This window comes from Oncorhynchus clarkii, chromosome 19, assembly GCF_045791955.1.
Source record: "Oncorhynchus clarkii lewisi isolate Uvic-CL-2024 chromosome 19, UVic_Ocla_1.0, whole genome shotgun sequence".
NCBI lineage: Eukaryota > Metazoa > Chordata > Actinopteri > Salmoniformes > Salmonidae > Oncorhynchus > Oncorhynchus clarkii.
Window position 1 is genome coordinate 50,681,283 of NC_092165.1, and position 26,926 is coordinate 50,708,208.

Consider the following 26,926-nt stretch of genomic DNA (forward strand, 5'->3'; position numbering starts at 1 on the left):
AGGTTTACGTGTGATGATGTTGACTTCACCCTGCGAGTCCACAGTGCTGGTCTGCTCATCTGTCGTTTCAACAACTTTAGTGTGATGAAGAAACAGATCTCTATTGGAGGATACCACACCTTCATCATCAAGAACAAGGTACAGTCTTACACACACACACACAACCACACACACACACAACCACACACACAAACATACACTCACGACATCATCTTCAAATCAAATGTGGTGTTCCGCAGGGATCGATTCATATCCCTCTGTAATGTGATGTCTCAGTTGTAATGTTGTTGTACCGTTCATGCTAGGACCATTGTAATGTTGATATAATGTGTGGTTTCAGATGACTGATGTCCCCACCTCGGTCCAGCCGTCTCAGTATATCTGTGCCCCGGACAGCAAGCATCCATTCCTGGCCACGCCTGCACAGCTACTGCTAGAGAAATACCTGCAACACTCTAGCCTGTTCCCCCTTAGCACATGCAACTACACACACCCCATACTGTCTGTAGACTGCTACCTCAACCTGGGGCCTGAGGTACACACACACACACACACACACACAAATAAATATGTGATTGTTCCGATGTCAGATCAGTCATTGGGGCATCTCTTTCCCTCCCTCTCTCCTTCCTTCCATCCCTCCATCCTTTCCTCCCCCCCCCCCTCTCTCTCTCCAGGTGACGGTGTGTTTTGTGAGTTCCAGACCTCGCTCCATCAACATCAGTACTACAGGGCTGCTGTTCAGCGGCCTGTTGCTCTGCTTCTGGGATTCCTTCGTCACGCCAGGATTCCTAAAGAACTTTCACTTCCTCAAAGGTAAACGTACACAGACCCATGCAGGCAGACTCACACACAGAGAAGTCATCAGTTCTTCAACGGTATTCTCTCTTCCCTCCTCCAGGGGCGGTTCTGTGTGTGATATGTGCTGACCGCAGCTCTCTGAGACAGACAGTGGTGAGGCTGGAGCTCGAGGACGAGTGGAGGTTCCGGCTGAGTGACGAGTTCCAGACAGCCAACGCTAAAGAGGACCGGCCCCTCTTCTTCCTCACAGGGAAACACATATGAACCCCCCTAACTCCTAAACCCATGAATCTCAACCCTCAACCCTGCTGTAGGTTCAAAACAGAAAGCCAAAAACTGTCTGTACTCTTCTAGTGGATCAAGCCAATAACCCATAGAGAGAGTAGCTGCTAGTGAATATAGCTCTGAGTCTGCGACTTGTATGGCTCTGTTTACTGTAGCATTGCTGTGGTATTTACTACAATACTACAATACTCCAATCAGCCCTCCTCCTCTCTGTTGTGATTTGTTACAAGTCATCATTCCACAGTGCATGCCACCATTCTTATTGGAGATAATGAAGTGTCGTTTTTTTTAAATACGTTTTTTGTGATATACAATGATTCAATATTTTGCATATATTTTGACAGTTTTGTGTCATGTAAAAAGTACTTATCTATGTAAAAGAAGATGTTTTCTTTAGTGATTTCATGCCAGTGTTCTTCAAGAGGTGAGAACTCTTATGTGTGTATGTGGCTCTCATTTCTGACGCTCCGTGTTTGTGGTCTCCTGATTATCAATGTGTTGAGAAACTTGAATTGATGTTGTCATGTTCTATAGACACAATGTCCTGTGTACTGTTATGTTTTACAATGTATAAATGTACATGTTCTGAAAACAGTCTCAATCTATTTTACAGTATCTGCTGTTGGTTATGCTGTACATCCGTCCAAGTTGGTGCTCTTCTGAATGATGTTTTTTACCATCAGGTCCGAGAGAACCACTCGGAGTGCAGGCTTTCATTCCAGCCCAGCACTAACACACCTGTTTCAAATAATCAACTAATCACAGGCTGTATGTAGTCTGGACCAGGAAGAGTTGATGCGGGGCTGGAACAAAAGCCTATGCACCCATTTGCTGTCCAAGTGCTGGAGTCATAAAACCCTGCTCTAAACATTAACTCACTGCACTTCACACATCTCTCACAGCAACTCTCATTTCCCACCACTAGTGTGGGTGGTGTCTCCCTGTTTATTCCCCCCATTTGTATTCTTTTTACTACACATAGGAGACTCGACACTATCTGTGGCCAGCAGAGGGCAGCACACACTATACATTTAAACTGACGGTCAATGGAAGCTATTGCCACTGGGCTCAAATTGAGGATAGACGAGAACAATAAATCAAGTCCAATTGAAATGTGCCTTACTGACACCTAACAGTGTAACCTTACGCCTAAGTTTTCCTCTTAGCGAACCACTAAGATAATCAGTCATTATGTAAGAGTCTTGTGGCCTACTGTAGTTATACAGTATTATACAACGGGTGGGTCTAATCCTGAATGCTGATAGGTTAAAACCGCATTCTAGCCAGTGTCTATTCCACAAATTGCCACAAATCTATGACTTTAAAATGCCTTTTTACTCTATTCCATCTGACTGCGCAATCCATTGTCTCATCAACCCAGCAAAGAAATGTATAAACTTTATTTCCAGTACAAAAAGCATCTAGACATTATCTCACATTTCTTTTAGACTAACATTTAGTTTTCAACAGCAGAGATTTGTATAAACCTTCCTGTCTGTCTCTCCGACATTTGCAACATTGTTTCAATATTGAAATTCGATCTCCAGCTGTCCCATAGTGAAGAACGTTGGGAGTCGGGACGAGACACAGGCAGGCAGTGTTTCTCAGCCAATCAAAATCATGAATCAGTTGTCATCATTTTTATGAATACATATATATATATATATATATATACAAAAATATATACATTGATAAAAAGTGAAACGAAACACAGCTAATTTCCAGTCTTTCCAACTTCAGTTGGAAGTGATTATGTTACTGTAGTTGTCTTGTTGGCTAGCTCCCATGAGCAACAGTGTTACCTTACACCTAAGTTTTTCCTCTTAGCGAATCACTAAGAGAATCTGTCATTATGTAAGAGTCTTGTGTCCTACTGTAGCTATACAGTAGTGTACCCCTGCAGTAGATAGTGGTGAGACATGGTGCAGGTCTGTACTAGCTAGGGCAGGAGGGGGAGGGGGAGGGGGTTCCAAGGGGGCAGATAAGGACATCTATGGCCATTCAATTGAGCTGTGTGTCCTGGGTTGGAGTGACATGTTGAGCTGACCTGTCTAGCAGCCTTTGATCCAGGTATAGAGCAGCCACGTCACCTGTGATACAACATCGTATTAGACGTCCATCCAAGTCAGAGGACGTTGGGAGATGACATGGAAACCGGCCAATAGGGGCAACAGTTATCGCTGTTACCTTCAAGTTGGTTTCAGTTTTAAACATCTGCCTCTGGTGTAAAAAGTTGCATGTTCGAATCCAGCGATAGAAAGTTGTTTTTGAGACTTTTATTGTAAGCCGATCCCAAACCTTAACCCTTACCTTAACCATTCGTAGTTCATGCCTAACCTTAGTATTACAGAGTTAATGCCTAAACTTAACCCTAACCGAGTGACATTTGAGAAACATGGATGTGGCGTGAGACTGTGGGAGCTTGTAGGATATAAGAGGGGGTGTAGAGTAGAGGGCAGAACTTAGGGGACCGAGCCTCTCCGAGTCCCAAGTGGCTCTGATGACGTCACTGAGAGAGCTGAGAGTCAGGTAGCAAACAAGTTCCAGGAGTTACTGCCCCAATAGATGTCTCACTCATGACGGGCCTGTGTGTGTGTGTGTGTGTGTGTGTGTGTGTGTGTGTGTGTGTGTGTGTGTGTGTGTGTGTGTGTGTGTGTGTGTGTGTGTGTGTGTGTGTGTGTGTGTGTGTGTGTCTGTGTGTGTGTGTCTGTGTGTGTGTGTGTGTGTGCCGTCCTGGCTGGGATAAGATCTGGTGGGTGCTCTAACGTTTAGCTTTGGAACGCGGTTCTCAGAACACACTGGGTAAAAGGAGTCCCACAATATCTCCAGAAACACTATATAGACAGTCTGACAAGTGAGACTGAACACAGTATTACAGTCTTACACAGAATAGCTGGGATCACTACGTGCTTTAACTGTTTTATTGAACCTTTACTTAACTAACGTCTGAATACACTTGTCTGTTAGATCACCAAGTATCTAAAACACACACTTCAGTCGGATCACCCGTTTTTTAACACAGAAACGCACCTTTTGGATCGTATACCTGAGTGGGGATCAAGCCGTGTCATGGAATCATGACCCCAGAGGAACATCTGGAAAAATTCTGCAACAACGCCAGTCCCAACTGGTCTTGGGTACGGTGACCTGTCTGTCTGTCTGTCCACCTGCTTGTCTGTCTGTCTGCCTGTGGATGTCTGCCTGTCTGTCTGTCTTCAGTCACTCACTCTCTCTCTGTTTCTCTCATCTCTATCATATCATGGACAGACAGACGGTCCTATAATGACCTAAAACAGTTCTTTACCAACCATACTCTCTCTGAGTATGTCACTATCTGAGATAGACGACTACTATAACCTGAGTCTAGACAGACTGTTCTGTTGCTGAATATCCGTCGGTAGACAGTCAGTGGCGGCAGTTGAGACTATATAATTCTGAGAAAGCGAGGGAGAGGCAGAGAGAGAGGGAGAGAGTGGGATGAGGTTGGAGAGAGATGGGCTGTTGGAACATCTCAAAATGCACTGTGCACTCAAAAGGCTTCCTTGGCCACAAATAAGAATATGGGCGCCGATGACGTGGACGATGTTGATTAAGGCAGTACCCCCGCAGCTCTCTGTTTCAGAGGGCTGTGTTAAATGAGAAAGACACATTTCAGTTGAACGCATTCAGTTGTGCAACTGACTAGGGATCCCCTTTCCCTATACTGAAGGTACTGAAAGTGTAACTCTGGGTATGAACCCAAGTCATCTGCGTGCCACAAGATTGTGGTAACCCGCTGTGCCAAAGTCTAGGCTTTAGCTGGGGGACCAAATGCCAGTCTGAGACCCGATTCATACAATTGGCCAACCTGACACGTACCATGCTGGCTCAGATATCTTCTTTCCAACATGGTTCCAGCAACTATGGTGGATGCGTAACCAGGCCAGCCCAATTCAGCTTGGTTCAGTTTGGCCCTATAGTGTGAATCAGTCCTCAGGTCTCAGGCAAGGTGACTCATTCCCTATCACATCTGGACAAAAGCTAGACCTATGTAAGAATGCTGTTAATTGACTACAGCTCAGCATCCAACACCATAGTACCCTCCAAGCTCATCATCAAGCTGGAGGCCCTGTCCCAACCCTGCCCTGTGCAATTGGGTCCTAGACTTTCTGATGGGCCGCCCCCAGGTGGTGAAGGTAGGAAACAACATCTTCGCTTTGCTGACCCTCAACACTGGGGCCCCACAAGGGTGTGTGTTTATCCCCATCCTGTACTCCCTGTTCACCCACGACTGTGTGGCCATGCACGCCTCCAACTCAATCATCAAGTTTGCAGACAGCAAGTGGGCTTGATTACCAACAACGACGAGACAACCTACAGGGAGGAGGTGAGGGCTCTCGGAGTATGGTGTCAGGAAAACAACCTCTCCCTCAACATTAACAAAACAAAGGAGATGATCATGGACTTCAGGAAACAGCAGAGGGTGCACCCTCCTATCCACATCGAAGGGACAGCAGTGGAGAAGGTGGAAAGTTTTAAGTTCCTCGGCGTACACATCACAGATAAACTGAAATGTTCCACTCACACAAACAGTATGGTGAAGAAGGTGCAACAGCTCCTTTTCAACCTCAGGAGGCTGAAGAAATGTGGCTTGTCACCCAAAACCCTGACAAACTTTTACTGATGCACAATCGAGAGCATCCTGTCAGGCTGTATCACAGCCTGGTACAGCAACTGCACCGCTATCAACCGCAAGGCTCTCCAGAGGGTGGTGCGGTCTACACAACGCATCACTGGGGAAAACTACCTGCCCTCCATGACACCTACAACACCCGATGTCACAGGAAGGCCATAAAGATCATCAAGGACATCAACCACCTGAGCCACTGCCTGTTCACCCCGCTACCATCCAGAAGGTGAGGTCAGTACAGGTGCATCAAAGCTGGGACCGAGAGACTTGAAAAACAGCTTCTATCTCAAGGCCATCAGACTGCTAAACAGCCATCACCAACTCAGAGAGGCTGCTGCCAACATTGAGACCCAATCACAGCCCACTTTAATAAATGGATCACTAGTCACTTTATAAAAAGCCACTCTATATAATGCCACTTTAATAATGTTTACATATCTTAGATTACTCATATCACATGTATGTACTGTATTTTATACCATCTACTGCACCTTGCCTATGCTGCTCAGCCATCGCTCATCCATATACTTACATGTACATATTCTCATTCACCCTTTTAGATTTGTTTGTATTAGGTAGTTTTTGGGGTATTGTTAGATTACTTGTTAGATATTACTGAACTGTCGGAACTAGAAGCACAAGCATTTCTCTACACTCGCATTAACATCTGCTAACCATGTGTACGTGAAAAATAATCACTGAACTTTCTAATAGTTCCTAGAAACACTGAACATGAGTATTACTGTCTGTTCCAGGCCGTGTCCCATGGGCAGCTTATGTACCTAGGTGAATGAAATAACTGTTTCGAAATCAGGATTCAAGAGGCTGGGTGTGTGTGTGCGTGTGTCTGTGTGTCTGTGTGTGTGCGCATGTGCGCATGTGTCTGTGTGTGTGTGTGTGTATGTGCCCAGAACGTCTGTACAGACAGGGACGCATTTGGCAAGAGGGGCACACACACACACAGCCCTCCTCTGAGCTATCTGTTTACATTGGGCCCCAATTCCTGGAGAAACAACATTCCTACAGTGGCCTCTGCTACTACTTCTGTAACAGCGGTCACATGCTGCAATAGATACTGTTCTCACTCTGCTTTCTATATTTCCCTCTGGCAGCCCAGCCCTCACGACGCTCAGGGTGACTCCAGGACGCAATGGGTGGAAAACGTTCTGTAATATCATAATGAGTGGAATTCTGGGGCTGTTCTTGGAATTCTTGAGCAATAACAAATAGCTTGGTGAATTTGGACAGGATGTGCAGAAATCAATATGTGTGTTAAATCAATGTGTGGTATGCCAAGAGAGAGTGAGTGTGTGTGTGTGTGTGTGCGTGCGTGCGTGCGCGTGCGTGCGTGCGTGCGTGCGTGCGTGCGTGTGTGTGTGTGTGTGTGTGTGGTTATATAATTTCACTGCTGAGTGGGGTAGAAGAAACATAGTAACTGTAAATCCGGGACACTTCATTTATTATCATATGTTGCGTTTCATATTGTATCTATTAATTAGTGGTGGTCCATCATCCATTTCATGTTATATTATGATATATTATGAATTACAATTCATACAATATGTTTACGAATTACAATTTGTTGTTGTTAACGTTAGCTAGGTGGGTAGGTGGCTAACGCTAGCTAGGTGGCTAACATTAGCTAGGTTAGGAGTTAGGTTAAAGGGTTAGGAGTTATTTTAGGTTAGGGGAAGGGTTAGCTAACATGCTTAGTAGTTGCAAAGTAGCTAATTAGTTAAAATGCTAAAGTTATCCATGATGAGGTTTGAACACACAACCTATGGGTTGCTAGATGTTCGCGGCGTTATACCCATCCACCCCGACCAACCACCCTACTTTTGTTTTTGACTTAAAGGCCCCAACACGGAAAATCATGTTTTTCATCAAATCGGATGATATTTGGATGAAACCAGCTCATAGCAGGTTGACCCAAGTATGAAAAATGACTGTACCAGGAACATTGACAAAGTTGATCATAAAGTTACTGGTCCCCTCCCCTGTGCTTCTACATCTGCATTTGCTTGCTGTTTGGGGTTGTAGGCTGGGTTTCTGAATAGCACTTTGTGACATCTGGGGATGTAAAAAGGGCTTTATAAATACATTTGATTGATTGATGTCAACGGTAGTGTCTTATAGTTGTAACTACTTTAAATATATATAGCCTTAAAATGTCATCACTTGGGCGCATCATAAGGCTTTTTTACAAATCGTAAGATAGCTCAAGCATAACGATACTGGTGAATAACCCTTAATCATTTGTGTTGTGTCTTGTAGCTAGCAGACTACCTACAAGCATGCCATATAAATTACACTGTGTTGTGTCTTGTAGCTAGCAGACTACTTACCAGCATGCCAGAAAAAGCCCACTGTGTTGTGACTTGTAGCTAGCAGACTACCTACAAGCATGCCATATAAATTACACTGTGTTGTGTCTTGTAGCTAGCAGACTACTTACCAGCATGCCAGAAAAAGCCCACTGTGTTGTGACTTGTAGCTAGCAGACTACCTACAAGCATGCCATATAAATTACACTGTGTTGTGTCTTGTAGCTAGCAGACTACCTACCAGCATGCCAGAAAAAGCCCACTGTGTTGTGACTTGTAGCTAGCAGACTACCTACCAGCATGCCAGAAAAAGCCCACTGTGTTGTGTCTTGTAGCTAGCAGACTACCTACCAGCATGCTAGAAAACGCCCACTGTGTTGTGACTTGTAGCTAGCAGACTACCTACCAGCATGCCAGAAAAAGCCCACTGTGTTGTGTCTTGTAGCTAGCAGACTACCTACCAGCATGCCAGAAAAAGCCCACTGTGTTGTGTCTTGTAGCTAGCAGACTACCTACCAGCATGCCAGAAAAAGCCCACTGTGTTGTGACTTGTAGCTAGCAGACTACCTACCAGCATGCCAGAAAAAGCCCACTGTGTTGTGTCTTGTAGCTAGCAGACTACCTACCAGCATGCCAGAAAAAGCCCACTGTGTTGTGACTTGTAGCTAGCAGACTACCTACCAGCATGCCAGAAAAAGCCCACTGTGTTGTGTCTTGTAGCTAGCAGACTACCTACCAGAATGCTAGAAAAAGCCCACTGTGTTGTGACTTGTAGCTAGCAGACTACCTACCAGCATGCCAGAAAAAGCCCACTGTGTTGTGTCTTGTAGCTAGCAGACTACCTACCAGCATGCTAGAAAACGCCCACTGTGTTGTGACTTGTAGCTAGCAGACTACCTACCAGCATGCCAGAAAAAGCCCACTGTGTTGTGTCTTGTAGCTAGCAGACTACCTACCAGCATGCTAGAAAACGCCCACTGTGTTGTGACTTGTAGCTAGCAGACTATTTAACAGCATGCTAGAAAAAGCCCACTGTGTTGTAATTGGAAGCCATAGTGTTAATTTAATGTTACACTATTTTCCAAAGAACTAAGACATCATGTGTGGCTGTAATTGTGGCTGTAACTGTGGCTGCTTTGACTTAAGAACCACAGGAGGTTGGTGGCACCTTAATTGGGGAGGACAGGCTTGAGGTAATGACTGGAGAGGAATCAGTAGAATGCTATCAAATACATCAAACACATGGTTTCCAGTTGTTCGATGTCATTCCATTTGCTCTGTTCCAGACATTATTATGAGCCATCCTCCCATCAGCAGCCTCCACTGTTGTGAAAGGTATAACTTCTGGAACACAACTGATCGTCACTATATGGTTTTTGTTCTTCCATCCCTAAGCCCCCAAAGTTGAGTCTGCCAGCACACAGCTGACACAAATGAATTTTGTTCACAAAAGGAGTTGTGGTGTGTACAGTACTTGTAATTACTTAAAAATCATATTTTGCAATTCCATTGTGTGTGTTGTTGTCTTACAGTTGATGTAGCTTGTGTCATTTCCCAAAGCCTAAGTAATTCACTTTTACGTCATATGATGGATGTCACATTTTGTTACTTTGTATTTTTTTTTTAAGCATTCGGACAGGAAGATGTGTTAGAAATTGTACGAATCAATGGGGTCCTGCACACTGTAGGACAGATGGGGTCCTGCACACTGTAGGACGGATGGGGTCCTGCACACTGTAGGACGGATGGGGTCCTGCACACTGTAGGACGGATGGGGTCCTGCACACTGTAGGACGGATGGGGTCCTGCACACTGTAGGACGGATGGGGTCCTGCACACCCGAATTGCGGGCTGCAGTTGTACTCTTCTCACTGTAATGGGTGGTCTGGTCTGTCATTGGTCCTGGTGAGGGTTTATAACGTGATATGTCACCAGCGGATGGGTGCCTGCCCACTGTAGGACAGATGGGGTCCTGCACACTGTAGGACGGATGGGGTCCTGCACACTGTAGGACGGATGGGGTCCTGCACACTGTAGGATGGATGGGGTCCTGCACACTGTAGGACGGATGGGGTCCTGCACACTGTAGGACGGATGGGGTCCTGCACACTGTAGGACGGATGGGGTCCTGCACACTGTAGGACGGATGGGGTCCTGCACACCCGAATTGCGGGCTGCAGTTGTACTCTTCTCACTGTAATGGGTGGTCTGGTCTGTCATTGGTCCTGGTGAGGGTTTATAACGTGATATGTCACCAGCGGATGGGTGCCTGCCCACTGTAGGACAGATGGGGTCCTGCATATATTAGGCTCATGGCTCTAATTATTTGTTTTATGTTCAATTATGTCTCGCCATTATTTCTAACCTTTATTTCTCATGAGTGTTCATTTTGATCAATATTTCGGGCTATGCTGGCCTATTGTAAATGATCAAATAAATGTCTGACTAATACATACAATTCTGAACATATTTGTCATGTATAATGCTAATGCAGAAGCACCAATACATTTTACAGTTATTTTAATGTACATTCTCTTATGTCTAAGCTTCTAAGGTCAATCAGGCTTGACAAATTCTTGGGAAGAACTGAATCAGTGAAGTGTATTCCGTAATTAGCTACAAAACAATATAAATACAGTTGTGTATTGCTGCTGTTTGTCTGACATCCAGCAGTCCATGATCAGCTCTGTTGACAATAAGAGCATTTTGCAGAGAAAGTGGGGTGAAGCACACTATTTAGGCTCGGGAATAACATGTGGCCCATTGTTTACCTGGTCATCAATGACATGTGGCCCATTGTTTACCTGGTCATCAATGACATGTGGCCCATTGTTTACCTGGTCATCAATGACATGTGGCCCATTGTTTACCTGGTCATCAATGACATGTGGCCCATTGTTTACCTGGTCATCAATGACATGTGGCCCATTGTTTACTGGTCATCAATGACATGTGGCCCATTGTTTACCTTGTTACCTGGCAACGATCACAAGGGTGTTTAAAAGAGCTGTCAGTCAAGGCGAACTCATGGATATACGCTCCCTGTCCCACTGGGTCTGTTCTTTCAGGATTTCTGATAGTAAGAGAAGAGAGAAGGTACAAATCTCTTCAATTCTGAGCATTTTAATAGAGTAAAGATGTTATGGATGATGTGTTGGTATTTTTACATGGGAAAAGGGATGACTGTGCAGGACCTTTAAGTAACCTGTCTTATCAAGATCAAATGTAACCTACTGTATCATACTAATTTGAACGTCTCGGATTTGAATTTATGTTATTTCTAGTCTATGAGACTCCCCATCACCACATCTCTACCATTCTGAAAATATGTGAATTTACCTTGTAAATTAAGAAATGTTTTGAGCTTTAAAGGTGCACTATGGGGAAATCGGTCTGGAACTTCCTGGTTGCTAAACTTCTAATAGTTTGCCTAATTTCAGTTTATATGACAAAACAAGCAATGAAGATCATTGTACCATCTAAACTGCTGTGAAATGTGTTTGCAATATCAAACATATTGTATTTTCAGCTGCTTGAAGCAGGTATACAAAACTGAAAGTAAAAGATACAAAAACAAAATTTAAGAACGGGAAGCATAGAAATATTGCACATAGAACAGATTGAATTTCTTTGGGTGGGTCTTCCAAAAATGTACATATTGCAGCTTTAAAAGCAACACTGGTCAGTAAATGTTTTACTTTGTAACCAGCTAGTGGGCTGCTACTGCTATTGACAGTGTGCAACTGCAGCCCGCCAATCGGGGCATTCCTGCATGAAGTATTATCTGAGTTTTATCGACACCGCCTACTATAGGCTGTAGAAAAAGCTAGCCAAATAGCCATTTTACTGGTTGAAGTTGAAGTGTTTATTTATTTATTTAATTTTTACGTATAATGCAGTTGATGCGATGATAACACACGCATTAAGCAGGACATTCATACGAGCCTTCAAATCATAATACAAAAGTAGTGTGAAATGCGTTCATAAGAAGCAGGCTTTCCTTCTGGAGTTCTATAACAACTCCTTGTTCTGTCACCAATGTGCCCGCATCGCCCTCGTGCGGCAATGTTTGCCAGTCTACCGGTCGCCCCCCGCTAGTACGGCAGACCGTAGTTAGCGAACACCCGGTGTCGCTCCCGCCTGCTGGGGTAAACTGCCAGACAGGCGGGGGATCGTCCCCGTCACTCGTTGCTAACTAGCTATGTTTTATGTAGGGTTTATCTGCAGTTCTGATGCATTACCGTAGTGGAGCGCCCCTGCCTTCCGCCTATGTACTGGAGTCATAGTTTAAAGACTGACAATATAAATATAAAGACGGGTTCCTGCAGATGCAGGAAAGCCCACGTGCAGGAACACCCCGAATTGCGGGCTGCAGTTGTACTCTTCTCACTGTAATGGGTGGTCTGGTCTGTCATTGGTCCTGGTGAGGGTTTATAACGTGATATGTCACCAGCGGAGTGAGGGTAGGGTGTTTTTTCTCTCTTCGGTGACAGGATTATCATCTCAGTGCTTTAACACACCGCCAAACCGCAGATCACATGTCGGGAACGGTTCTGTTCGCTATTACAATGTAGTAGTGAAGTGGAATAAGAAAAACAGCTTTACCTATACAACGGAAGGTATTTGTATGACGACAAGACCCCGAAGTGACAACGTCAATAATGTATGTATGAATATGTTTGTGAATTTTAGGCGATCTATCAATATGATATTCTTAATATTTGTGTGGTCTATAATTTCTTATCAACGGATAGCTGCACCCAGATCATCTCTGCCTGGATTGTGATTAGCCTAGTTTGTTTTTGTCAAGCAATTGTCAGGCATTATGCTAAAGGATGCCTTTTGAGATTACAGTTATATTCATATGATACAATGGAGACTGAAATAGGCTATGGACATAAACACAACAACAGCTCGTTTTCACTTAGTCGTTATTTGTTGTAAACTGGTCAGAATGTGAAAGATTCATGTTTGAACAGCAGTTTATGCCAGGTCATGCATGTCCTCTGCTGCAGAACAGCGGCTGGAATATGCATCAGCATAGCTAACAATTATTCCAGTGGCATACAATTGAAAATATATCTGAAACGTATTTGGAATACATGCCGTTGATGTGGACCCGTGTTGGACAAATGTGGCCACCTGAATGTGTTCTCACTGCCCTGACTGCCAGCCAGATAGCTTTGTGTGGGATCGCTATGTCATAACCCACTGGGCAGTCACCAATTCAACATCTATTCCAAATTGGTTCTACATCATTTAATTTAAATGACGTGGAAACAATGTTGATTCAACCGGTGTGTGTGTACTTCTAGTATATCAATAAGAACCTCAGCCAATGGGTATGTTGTTGTGTGTGTGCATGTGTGTGTATGTTTATGTGTGTATGCACGCTTCCGTGCGTGTGTGTGGTGTCTGTTAGGTGAGATAAGATGATAAACTTGGTACAGTTAATGCAGTTATTGACTAATCCTATGAAAGGAGTGACTGTATTAAAGGTTACCTTTCTCCCCGACCTGGCTGTCAGTGAATGGGCACGAACACCTCACCTCTAATCTGAGTGTCCCTAGGATGTAATGGTACTACTGTGACATGTGTCTTACATTGTGGACTAGGATAAAGTTACGCCTGATCTAGGGTTTGCGTAGTTTTATTTTATTAACCCTAACCCTGGGCCTATATTGTGAGTATCTTGTGATTGGTTGTAAATCAGGAAGCAGGTTTATGTCCTTGAGGGGGGAGTGGAGGAAACCTTTCATCTGAATGAGTTCCTTTAACACGTGGCCTTGTGTTTGTATTAGTGGGGATGGCAGAATGTGTCGGGAGTGCGGCAGTGGGGGGCAGGGTAATTATGGAATTGTTCTGAAATGCCACGGCTCTGTAGTGTTGTCACATTGAGGGACAGAGGTGGGGCATGAGGAGAGAGAGGTGGGGCATGAGGAGAGAGAGGTGGGGATTGAGGAAAGAGAGGTGGGGCATGAGAAGAGAGAGGTGGGGCATGAGGAGAGAGAGGTGGGGCATGAGGAGAGAGAGGTGGGGCATGAGGAGAGAGAGGTGGGGCATGAGAAGAGAGAGGTGGGGCATGAGGAGAGAGAGGTGGGGCATGAGGAGAGAGAGGTGGGGCATGAGGAAAGAGAGGTGGGGCATGAGAAGAGAGAGGTGGGGCATGAGGAGAGAGAGGTGGGGCATGAGAAGAGAGAGGTGGGGCATGAGGAGAGAGAGGTGAGGCATGAGGAAAGAGAGGTGGGGCATGAGAAGAGAGAGGTGGGGCATGAGGAGAGAGGTGGGGATTGAGGAAAGAGAGGTGGGGCATGAGAAGAGAGAGGTGAGGCATGAGGAGAGAGAGGTGGGGCATGAGAAGAGAGAGGTGGGGCATGAGGAGAGAGAGGTGGGGCATGAGGAAAGAGAGGTGGGGCATGAGAAGAGAGAGGTGGGGCATGAGAAGAGAGAGGTGGGGTATGAGGAGAGAGAGGTGGGGCATGAGAAGAGAGAGGTGGGGCATGAGGAGAGAGAGGTGGGGCATGAGAAGAGAGAGGTGGGGCATGAGGAGAGAGAGGTGGGGCATGAGGAGAGAGAGGTGGGGCATGAGAAGAGAGAGGTGGGGCATGAGAAGAGAGAGGTGGGGCATGAGGAGAGAGAGGTGGGGCATGAGGAGAGAGGTGGGGCATGAGGAAAGAGAGCTGGGGCTTGAGAAGAGAGAGGTGGGGCATGAGGAGAGAGAGGTGGGGCATGAGAAGAGAGAGGTGGGGCATGAGAAGAGAGAGGTGGGGCATGAGGAGAGAGAGGTGGGGCATGAGGAGAGAGGTGGGGCATGAGGAAAGAGAGGTGGGGCTTGAGAAGAGAGAGGTGGGGCATGAGGAGAGAGAGGTGGGGCATGAGAAGAGAGAGGTGGGGCATGAGGAGAGAGAGGTGGGGCATGAGGAAAGAGAGGTGGGGCATGAGAAGAGAGAGGTGGGGCATGAGGAGAGAGAGGTGGGGCATGAGAAGAGAGAGGTGGGGCATGAGGAAAGAGAGGTGGGGCATGAGAAGAGAGAGGTGGGGCATGAGGAAAGAGAGGTGGGGTATGAGAAGAGAGAGGTGGGGCATGAGGAAAGAGAGGTGGGGCATGAGAAGAGAGAGGTGGGGCATGAGGAGAGAGAGGTGGGGCATGAGGAGAGAGAGGTGGGGTATGAGAAGAGAGAGGTGGGGCATGAGGAAAGAGAGGTGGGGCATGAGAAGAGAGAGGTGGGGCATGAGGAGAGAGAGGTGGGGCATGAGGAGAGAGAGGTGGGGCATGACGAGAGAGAGAGGTGGGGCATGAGGAGAGAGAGGTGGGGCATAAGGAGAGAGAGGTGGGGCATGAGGAAAGAGAGGTGGGGCATGAGAAGAGAGAGGTGGGGCATGAGGAAAGAGAGGTGGGGCATGAGGAAAGAGAGTTGGGGCATGAGGAGAGAGAGGTGGGGCATGAGGAGAGAGAGGTGGGGCATGAGAAGAGAGAGGTGGGGCATGAGTAGAGAGAGGTGGGGCATGAGGAGAGAGAGGTGGGGCATGAGGAGAGAGGTGGGGCATGAGGAAAGAGAGGTGGGGCTTGAGAAGAGAGAGGTGGGGCATGAGGAGAGAGAGGTGGGGCATGAGGAGAGAGAGGTGGGGCATGACGAGAGAGAGAGGTGGGGCATGAGGAGAGAGAGGGAGAGAGAGAGAGAGAAAGAGAGGTGGGACATGAGGAGAGAGAGGGAGAGAGAGAGGGGGCATGAGGAGAGAGAGGTGGGGCATGACAAGAGAGAACTAGAGAGAGAGGTGGGGCATGAGGAGAGAGAGGGAGAGAGAGAGGTGGGGCATGAGGAGAGAGAGGTGGGGCATGAGGAGAGAAAGACAGAGAGAGACAGAGAGACGGGGCATGAGGAGAGAGAGAGAGAGAGAGGGCATGAGGAGAGAGAGGTGGGGCATGAGGAGAGAGAGGGAGAGAGAAAGGGGGCATGATGAGAGAGAGGGAGAGAGAGGTGGGGCATGAGGAGAGAGAGGGAGAGAGAGGGGGCATGAGGAGAGAGAGGGAGAGAGAGAGGGGGCGTTAGGGGAGAAAGGGAGAGAGGTGGGGCATAAGGATAGAGAGGGAGAGAGATTGGGGTCATGAGGAGAAAGAGGTGGGGCATGAGGGAGAGAGGAGAGAGAGGTAGGGCATGAGGAGAGAGGAGAGAGGGGTGGGGCATGAGGAGAGAGAGGTGGGGCATGAGGAGAGAGGAGAGAGAGGTAGGGCATGAGGAGAGAGGAGAGAGAGGTAGGGCATGAGGAGAGAGGAGAGAGAGGTGGGGCATGAGGAGAGAGGTAGGGCTAGATGAGAGAGATGGCAAGAAAGAGAGAGAGAGACTTGATGCTTCCATTGACTGCATACTGTTTAAGTATGTTTGTCAGGTATGCACTGTGTAATCAAGTGCAAATATTAAACTGGTTATTTTCAGAAGGGAATAGAATATGAGAAAATACATCTGTAAATGACAACAACATGAAAAACAGGATTCATAGATTCAAACATCCACATTTACCTCAATATATTCTATGTTCTGTTCCTCCTTGAACATATACAGTAGGGCTGGGAGATATGGCCATATCCCGATATAGGTCATTATCCCGATAACATACATATCACGATATAGCATATTTTCTTTTCTGTAAATTCAATGAATAAATAGTTTATATAAAATGACCATGTTATTACATGTTGAATTATACTCAACAAATAAAAAGGTACTTACTCATATTTGATAATTTATTTGATTTAGAATCTGTGCAAATTTTCAATTAAGCATGAAACAACATATAACATCTAAAAAGGTAAATGGAAAATACTTCTACTATAGTTGCAAACAAAATAAATACAGGCCTAAATATATATACAGTATATATATATATATATTAACCTTTATTTAACCAGCTCAGTCAGTTAAGAACACATTCTTATTTTCAATGACGGCCTAGGAACACTGGGTTAACTGCCTGTTCAGGGGCAGAACAACAGTTTTGTACCTTGTCTGCTCGGGGTTTCAACTTGCAACCTTCCAGTTACTAGTCCAATGCTCTAACCACTAGGCTACCCTGCCGCCATTTGGGGGCTTGCCTGTTTTGCATGTTATTTTGGAATTAATACGTGTCACGTATCAATTTGCATTTGGTACCTTGGGTCGAGTGTTAGCCCAACTCACGAAACCCCCGTTTCTGGACCGTGTAAATTGGGGCCGTGTCTTTGCAGATGTAAGTTGTAACGGTGGCTGTTCTCTCCTTCCATCTTCGTGATGCTTTGCCATATGGTGTGACGAGGGCAAAAGCCTCTTCAACGTCTGAGTCGGGGGTTTGTTTTGAGCCCTCGACTGTACTTCTTTGGGTCTCATCCATAGACTCTCTCCGGCCTGTTTCACATGATTCTTACGTAGGTGGTAATAGAGGTTAGTGGTGTTTGAGCCTGTTGTCGGGACCGGCCTGTTTCACATGATTCTTACGTAGGTGGTAATAGAGGTTAGTGGTGTTTGAGCCTGTTGTCGGGACCGGCCTGTTTCACATGATTCTTACGTAGGTGGTAATAGAGGTTAGTGGTGTTTGAGCCTGTTGTCGGGACCGGCCTGTTTCACATGATTCTTACGTAGGTGGTAATAGAGGTTAGTGGTGTTTGAGCCTGTTGTCGGGACCGGCCTGTTTCACATGATTCTTACGTAGGTGGTAATAGAGGTTAGTGGTGTTTGAGCCTGTTGTCGGGACCGGCCTGTTTCACATGATTCTTACGTAGGTGGTAATAGAGGTTAGTGGTGTTTGAGCCTGTTGTCGGGACCGGCCTGTTTCACATGATTCTTACGTAGGTGGTAATAGAGGTTAGTGGTGTTTGAGCCTGTTATCGGGACCGGCCTGTTTCACATGATTCTTACGTAGGTGGTAATAGAGGTTAGTGGTGTTTGAGCCTGTTGTTGGGACCGGCCTGTTTCACATGATTCTTACGTAGGTGGTAATAGAGGTTAGTGGTGTTTGAGCCTGTTGTCGGGACCGGCCTGCGGGATATTTTGCAGAGAGCGGTTTTCTGGTCCGTGTCAGACTGTTCATACCCAAACCACGTCCATGTGACCGAAATTGCCCCTCTTTTAGGTACGGTCTCCGTGCTCTGTGTCACGTTCACTCTCTTCCAGATTTGTTTGTGTTGCACATTTCCTTCCACACGGCACATGTGCAAGAACGCAAAGCGTTGTTCAGTTGCCCGAAAGAGTACGATTTGCTGCACAACAAAATAAACGATAGAGCATAATATGAAACGATAGACGTTTCTCTATCGTCACACGATATATATCGTCATATCGCCCGGCCCTCATATACAGTAGTATGAGGTGTCCAGGCATGGAGAAGACGATCAGTAGGGCTGTCTCTCAGTGGGAGAAAATGTCAGTACATTCCAGTAGATAGCCCTCTCTGAACCTGGTAACTGATGGGGGTTGAGAAATAACGATCATGAGTCAGGAGAACTGACATTCTGTCAGCAGGCTAGTAAGCCATCTATCCTCTAGGCACGTGTGTGTATGTCCCTGACAGGGGGATATCAAGAGGAGAGTTACAGCCAACAAAGCAAGCCTTCTTCTCCCTCTCACTGTTTTTCATTGTTAGGGCCAAATCCTATCTTGAAAACTGCTGACTTTCACGTAAATCATGCATAGTCAATGGGAGATTTTACCCAAACATAGTCAATGGGAGATTTTACCCAAACATAGTCAATGGGAGATTTTATCCAAACATAGTCAATGGGAGATTTTACCCAAACATAGTCAATGGGAGATTTTATCCAAACATAGTCAATGGGAGATTTTACCCAAACATAGTCAATGGGAGATTTTACCCAAACATAGTCAATGGGAGATTTTACCCAGATAATGGTAGGTGTGGTTAAGACTTATACAATACAGGATAGTGAACATTTTGTCTGTCTTTTGCACTGTTAGTGAATAGTTACATTGGCCTTCCAGTGAAATGGTTTCCTCTCCCTCCCCTGGGCCCTGTTGGTTCTAGTCAGAAGGTGTTAGTGGTGTTGCCTTCTCTGTGACTGAGAGACTGGCATGCAGATTCATCCCCATTCAGATGCCAGCGCAGTGGCACTGGGCACCAAGCGTGTTTGTGCATGTGTCTGTGTGTGTGTGTGTATATATGTGTGTCTGTGTATGTGTCTGTGTGTGTCTGTGTGTGTGTGTGTGTGTGTCTGTGTGTGTATATATGTGTGTCTGTGTGTGTGTGTGTGTGTGTGTCTGTGTGTGTGTGTGTATATATGTGTGTCTGTGTGTGTGTGTGTCTGTGTGTGTGTATATATGTGTGTGTGATATGCAGAGAGCAAGCATGTGTTTGACTGAGAATGTCCGTGTGTTTATTGCATCGTATTATGCAATTCCAGCCCTATTCCTCTGTTTCCGCTAAAAGGGCAGTGGGGCTTTGGAGGCCCGGCTGGTTGCTGTTCAGCACTATGTGACAAATGTATGAGTTACAAGCCTTATAAAGACGTGATGTGCGGGGATTGAGGACAGGCAGTCAGAGAGGAATGTTAATCACAGTTAGAGTCAGAGAGATGTCCCGGCTGATCCATCCAGGCAATAACATCACTCTGGTGTGTCGTAATGTCATCTAGATTCTATTGATATGACCACGCCCTCATCACTCCACAGGATCATCAAGAGTCATCATCAGATTGCCTTGCAAGCGTTTGGGAAATTAAATATTTGGTGTCTTTCTCTCTCTCTCCCTCCTATCCCTCTCCCCCTCATCCCTCCCCCTTCCTTTCCCCCTCGCCTCACCCCAACCCTCTCCCCTAATCCCTCTCCCCTCCACCCTCCCCTCATCCCTCTCCCTTCCATCCTCTAACCCCCTCAGTCTGAGACCATGAACTACGTGGGCCAGTTGGCGGGCCAGGTGTTTGTGCAGGTGAAGGAGCTGTACCGGGGCCTGAACCCGGCCACCCTGTCGGGCTGCATCGATGTCATCGTGGTGCGTCAGCCTGACGGCACCCTGCAGTGCTCGCCCTTCCACGTTCGCTTCGGCAAGATGGGTGTGCTGCGCTCCCGTGAGAAAGTGGTGAGAGGACACAGGGAGGCTGTGGGGGGGGGGGTCTGGGTTAAGGAGCACTGGGGCAGAGGACATTGGGTAGAAGAGGGTGCTTACAGTACTGGAAGGAGGGAGGCTCATCTTCGCTCAGTTTATATGGAAATTACCACACAGAAAGAGAGAGGGAGAAAAGGGAATGAAGGGAGAGAGATAAATGAATCATTAATTTTTCTGCCACGTATACCTGTAGCTGTCCTTGACCTGAGCTGACACAGACAAAATGGACAATGACAGTTGCTGAGAGAAATATTTATTGTAGATAGAAGAGAGAAAAATGGAAATAAAAAAATAGAGAAGAAGGGGTAGATGGTGGGAGAGACAGAGATGATGGTAGATTGGAGGGATGGAGATGGACATAGGTTAGTATGAATACAAAGAGAGATGGAGGGTAGAGCAGAGGAAAGAGAGATCGAGATGGAGGGTAGAGCAGAGGAAAGAGAGATAGAGATGGAGGGTAGAGCAGAGGAAAGAGAGATCGAGATGGAGGGTAGAGCAGAGGAAAGAGAGATCGAGATGGAGGGTAGAGCAGAGGAAAGAGAGATAGAGATGGAGGGTAGAGCAGAGGAAAGAGAGATCGAGATGGAGGGTAGAGCAGAGGAAAGAGAGATAGAGATGGAGGGTAGAGCAGAGGAAAGAGAGATAGAGATGGAGGGTAGAGCAGAGGAAAGAGAGATAGAGGGTAGAGCAGAGGAAAGAGAGAGAGATGGAGGGTAGAGCAGAGGAAAGAGAGATAGAGATGGAGGGTAGAGCAGAGGAAAGAGAGATAGAGATGGAGGGTAGAGCAGAGGAAAGAGAGATAGAGATGGAGGGTAGAGCAGAGGAAAGAGAGATAGATATGGAGGGTAGAGCAGAGGAAAGAGAGATTGAGATGGAGGGTAGAGCAGAGGAAAGAGAGATAGAGATGGAGGGTAGAGCAGAGGAAAGAGAGATAGAGATGGAGGGTAGAGCAGAGGAAAGAGAGATAGAGATGGAGGGTAGTGCAGAGGAAAGAGAGAGGGATAGAGTGAGATTGAAAGGTATAGTGATGGTTGGTGTCATCTGTGTCTCAGGTGGACATAGAGATCAATGGAGAGCCTGTGAGTCTACAAATGAAGCTGGGGGAGAACGGAGAGGCCTTTTTCGTCAAGGAGACAGAGAACACACTGGTATGTACACACACAACCACAAACACATGCACACACCAACACACACACACACACACTCAACCATCACCCCCGAAACAGAGAGAGTGAACAGAGAGAGTGAACAGAGAGAGAGAACAGAGAGTGAACAAAGAGAGAGAATAGAGAGAGAGCAGAGAGAGAGAACAGAGAGTGAACAGAGAGAGAGAGCAGAGAGAAGAACAGAGAGAGAACGGAGAGAGAGAACAGAGAGTGAACAGAGAGAGAGAGCAGAGAGAAGAACAGAGAGAGAACGGAGAGAGAGAACAGAGAGAGAACAGAGAGAGAGAGAGAACAGAGAGAGAACAGAGAGAGCAGAGAGTGAGAACAGAGAGCGAGAACACAGAGAGAGAACAGAGAGTGAGAACAGAGAGAGAGAACAGAGAGAGAACAGAGCCAGAGAACACAGAGAGAGAACAGAGAGTGAGAACAGAGAGTGAGAACAGAGAGCGAGAACAGAGAGAGAACAGAGAGTGAGAACACAGAGAGAGAACAGAGAGAGAACAGAGAGAGAACAGAGAGAGAACAGAGAGAGAGAACAGAGAGAGAACAGAGTGAGAGAACAGAGTGAGAACAGAGAGCGAGAACACAGAGAGAGAACACAGAGAGAACAGAGTGAGAGAACACACAGAGAGAACAGAGAGAGAACAGAGTGAGAGAACAGAGTGAGAACAGAGAGCGAGAACACAGAGAGAGAACAGAGAGTGAGAACAGAGAGAGAACAGAGTGAGAGAACAGAGTGAGAACAGAGAGAGAACAGAGAGAGCAGAGAGAGAGAACAGAGAGAGAACAGAGAGAGAACAGAGAGAGCAGAGAGAGAGAACAGAGAGAGAAGATGTGCTTTGGCAATGTAAACATATGTTTCTCATGCCAGTAAAGCCCTTTGAATTGAATTGACATTTTATGGAATTTAATTGAGAGAGAGAGAGAGAGAGAGAGAGAGAGAGAGACAGAGAGAGAGAGAGAGAGAGAGAGTAAAAAAAGTACACTCTTAAAAAAGGGGTTCCAAAAGGGTTTTTCGGCTGTCCCCATAAGGGAACCCTTTTTGGATCCAGGTAGAACCCTTTTTGGTTCCAGGTAGAACTCTTTTTGGTTCCAGGTAGAACCCTCTGTGTAAAGGGTTCTACATGGGACTGAAAAGGGGTCTACCTAGAACCAAAAATCTTTTTTCAAATGGTTCTCCTATGGGGACAGCCAAATATACCTTTTAAGGATAAATATAAACTTTTTACTAAGACTGTAGCCTAGTGAACTGACTTGGTGCATGTTCAGTAATGTGAGCGGTGTTCCCTGGAAACAAACAATGAGGACACATGCTGTAACTGGATCCTGGACAGGATGGGAAGAGAATGGACTCCATGTCCAGACAAGGCCACACACACACACACACACACACACAATTCAGGGGTCATGGCCAAAAGGTTTAAGATGGAAACTCAATCCCGGTGATGTGATCTCACACTACTTAGTTTGAAGTGATGCACCAGCCATGCATACACCTAAGCCATGCATACTAAATAGTGTGCAAGTGTGAACTTTGAGACACCATCTTAGGCGACAGGAGGCGAGAAAGAATCCTGTAATAGATCTCATTGATTCTATAATAGAGTCCTATAAATAATCCTACAATAATGACATTTACTAGGATCAGCAAATGTAAACTCAATTCATAACCTTTAGTAAGGGGAAATGCCAAATTGAACAGTTCTGTTTGAAGTAAAGTCTACAGATTGTGTTTTTATAAGTTAACTACCTCACTCTTATTGTCACTCTATTAATCATCTAGTATGTGGCTCTCTGAGCTCTCAGATGAACTGCTCCACCGAGCCCTCAGGCCTTAGTAATAACATCACACAGGAGAGGAGAGGAGAGGAGAGGAGAGGAGAGGAGAGGAGAGGAGAGGAGAGGAGAAGATGGGAGAAGAGAGGAGAAGAGAAGAGAAGATGGGAGAGGAGAAGAGAAGATGGAAGAGGAGAAGAGAAGATGGGAGAGGAGAAGAGAAGATGGGAGAAGATGGGAGAGGAGAAGAGAAGATAGGAGAGGAAAAGAGAAGATAGGAGAGGAGAAGAGAAGATAAGAGAGGAGAAGAGAAGATGGGAGAGGAGAAGAGAAGATGGGAGAGGAGAAGAGAAGATAGGAGAGGAGAGTGGGAGAGGAGAAGAGAAGATGGGAGAGGAGAAGAGAAGATGGGAGAGGAGAAGAGAAGATAGGAGAGGAGAAGAGAAGATAGGAGAGGAGAAGAGAAGATGGGAGAGGAGAAGAGAAGATGGGAGAGGAGAAGAGAAGAGAAGAGAAGATGGGAGAAGAGAAGAGAAGATGGAAGAGGAGAAGAGAAGATGGGAAAGGAGAAGAGAAGATGGGAGAGGAGAAGAGAAGATAGGAGAGGAGAAGAGAAGATAGGAGAGGAGAAGAGAAGATAAGAGAGGAGAAGAGAAGATGGGAGAGGAGAAGAGAAGATGGGAGACGAGAAGAGAAGATAGGAGAGGAGAGGGGGAGAGGAGAAGAGAAGATGGGAGAGGAGAAGAGAAGATGGGAGAGGAGAAGAGAAGATAGGAGAGGAGAAGAGAAGATAGGAGAGGAGAAGAGAAGATGGGAGAGGAGAAGAGAAGATAGGAGAGGAGAGGGGGAGAGGAGAAGAGAAGATGGGAGAGGAGAAGATAAGATGGGAGAGGAGAGAATGAATAATGGTGAGGTAGAAGGAGAAGAATGATGATAAAGGGATAGAGGGATGATGCTTGGTCTTTTCTCCAGTAAGGGATTAAACCAGAGCTGTTATAATCTGGGGTTTAGTTTAACTGGGCTGTCGTGACTGTCGGACTCCCATTCCTCCCTCCACCCCACTTTCCTGCTACATCCTTTCCTCTCAGCTGTCCTCTTCTCTCCTCCCTGCTACAACCACCCCTTTCCTTTCCTCTCATATCTCCTTTCCTTACTCCCCCCCTCCCCCCCTCCCCTCCTCGCCTCCCCTCCCCTCCTCGCCTCTCCTCCCCTCCCCTCCCCGCCTCCCTTCCCCTCCCCGCCTCCCCTCCCCTCCCCGCCTCTCCTCCCTTCCACTCCCCTCCCCTCCCCTCCTCTCCTCTCCTCCCCTCCCCTCCTTTCCTCCCCTCCCCCCCTCCCCTCTCCCCTCCCCTCCTCGCCTCTCCTCTCCTGCCCTCCTCCCCTCCCCCCCCCCCCCCTCCCTCCTCTCCCCTCCTCGCCTCTCCTCCTCCCCCCCCTCCCCTCCCCTCCTCTCCTCTCCTCCTCCCTGTCCTAGTCTATTCCCCTCTAACAACCGAGGGATTTCATGCAGAAACATGTTCTAAGTATCACTGAGCTATTCCTGACAGTGGCTGTATATCTTTTCCACGTCCAGTGAGTTCTTCAGTTTACAGTGTGTGTTTTGGTTGTACTGTACAGATCTTGTTTCTCCTCTGGGATAAACCCTCCTCTTGACCCAGCCAAAAATAACAACCCTATTTATGGACAAAAAAATCCCTTTTCTACATTCCACTGCACAGCATACACACACACAAACACACACACACACACACACACACACACACACACGTTCTGGGGTCTGTCCTCTCCCTGATTCACCGTGTCTACCCTCTGAGTGGTCCATTTTATTTGGATAAAGAATACAGTGTTATAAACCCATGTGGACTGGGCATCATGAATATGCATGACATTATAATAATGATGTAGGTTTCTAAGATGAATGATGTGATCTGACATCTTGTGTCCAGAGCGCTGGCTGCTAATATGTCTGTCCATACAGCCATTTATTTGGTCTGCTATTAGCTTCTCTGTGGGCATGTGCATTTGACTGCATGTGTGTATACATGTGTGTGTCAGTGTGTAGTGTAGTTTGATAGTCATTGCAGTATGCCTCAGGTTCTTAAATTATGAGCGCATTCGGAAGGTGTTCAGACCCCTTCCCGTTTTCCACATTTCGTTACACTACAGCCTTATTCTAAAATGGATTAAATACAATTCATTTCTCATCAATCTACACACAATACCCCATAATGACGAAGCAAAAACAAGTTTTGAGAACTTTTTGCAAATTTATAAAAACAGAAATACCTTATTTACATAAATATTCAGACCCTTTGCTTTGAGACTTGAAATTGAGCTCAAATGCAGCCTGTTTCCATTGATCATCATTGAGATGTTTCCACAGTTTGATTGGAGTCCACCTGTGGTAAATACAATTGATTGGACCTGATTTGGAAAGGCACACACCTGTCTATATAATGTCTCACAGTTGACAGTACATGTCAGAGAAAAACCAAGCCATGAGGTTGAAGGAATTGTCCGTAGAGCTCCGAGACAGTCAGACTGTGTCGAGGCACAGATCAGGGGAAGGGTACCAAAAAATGTCTGCAGCATTGAAGGTCCCCAAGAACAGTGGCCTCCATCAGTCTTAAGTGCACCTGTGTAATGATCATGCTGTTTAATCAGCTTCTTGATATGCCACACCTATCAGGTGCTCCTATCAATGCTCACTAACAGGGATGTGAACAAATTTGTTTACAACATTTTATAGAAATAAGCTTTTGGTGTATATGGAACATTTTTGGGATTTTTTATTTCAGCTCATGAAACATGGAGCCAACACTTTACATGTTGCGTTTATATTTTTGTTCAGTATATATAGATATAGATGTTCAGTATATATTTGTTCAGTATATATAGATATAGATGTTCAGTATATATAGATATAGATGTTCAGTATATATTTGTTCAGTATATATAGATATAGATGTTCAGTATATATAGATATAGATGTTCAGTATATTTTTGTTCAGTATATATAGATATAGATGTTCAGTATATATTTGTTCAGTATATATAGATATTCAGTATATTTTTGTTCAGTATATATAGATATAGATGTTCAGTATATATAGATATAGATGTTCAGTATATTTTTGTTCAGTATATATAGATATAGATGTTCAGTATATATAGATATAGATGTTCAGTATATATTTGTTCAGTATATATAGATATAGATGTTCAGTATATATAGATATAGATGTTCAGTATATATAGATATAGATGTTCAGTATATATTTGTTCAGTATATATAGATATAGATGTTCAGTATATATAGATATAGATGTTCAGTATATATAGATATAGATGTTCAGTATATATAGATATAGATGTTCAGTATATATAGATATAGATGTTCAGTATATATAGATATAGATGTTCAGTATATATAGATATAGATGTTCAGTATATATAGATATAGATGTTCAGTATATATTTGTTCAGTATATATAGATATAGATGTTCAGTATATATAGATATAGATGTTCAGTATATATAGATATAGATGTTCAGTATATATAGATATAGATGTTCAGTATATATAGATATAGATGTTCAGTATATATAGATATAGATGTTCAGTATATATAGATATAGATGTTCAGTATATATAGATATAGATGTTTAGTATATATAGATATAGATGTTCAGTATATATAGATATAGATGTTCAGTATATATAGATATAGATGTTCAGTATATATAGATATAGATGTTCAGTATATATAGATATAGATGTTCAGTATATATTTGTTCAGTATATATAGATATAG

The 26,926-nt window shown here is 45.3% G+C and overlaps 2 protein-coding genes across 2 annotated transcripts in view; both read left to right on the forward strand.

Moving 5' to 3' along the window:
- Window positions 1–1,678, forward strand: part of LOC139374320 (protein GREB1-like) — a 39,687-nt gene extending 38,009 nt beyond the window's left edge. Inside the window, exons 30-33 of the mRNA XM_071115351.1 lie at window positions 3–138; window positions 341–535; window positions 678–816; window positions 902–1,678. Coding sequence (XP_070971452.1) covers window positions 3–138; window positions 341–535; window positions 678–816; window positions 902–1,065 — 634 coding nt within the window. The 3' untranslated portion in view covers window positions 1,066–1,678. The remainder of the gene's footprint in view (window positions 1–2; window positions 139–340; window positions 536–677; window positions 817–901) is intronic.
- A 2,240-nt stretch (window positions 1,679–3,918) lies between these two features.
- Window positions 3,919–26,926, forward strand: part of LOC139375351 (phosphatidate phosphatase LPIN1-like) — a 41,600-nt gene continuing 18,592 nt past the window's right edge. Inside the window, 3 exon segments of the mRNA XM_071117053.1 lie at window positions 3,919–4,223; window positions 19,942–20,142; window positions 21,222–21,317. Coding sequence (XP_070973154.1) covers window positions 4,164–4,223; window positions 19,942–20,142; window positions 21,222–21,317 — 357 coding nt within the window. The 5' untranslated portion in view covers window positions 3,919–4,163.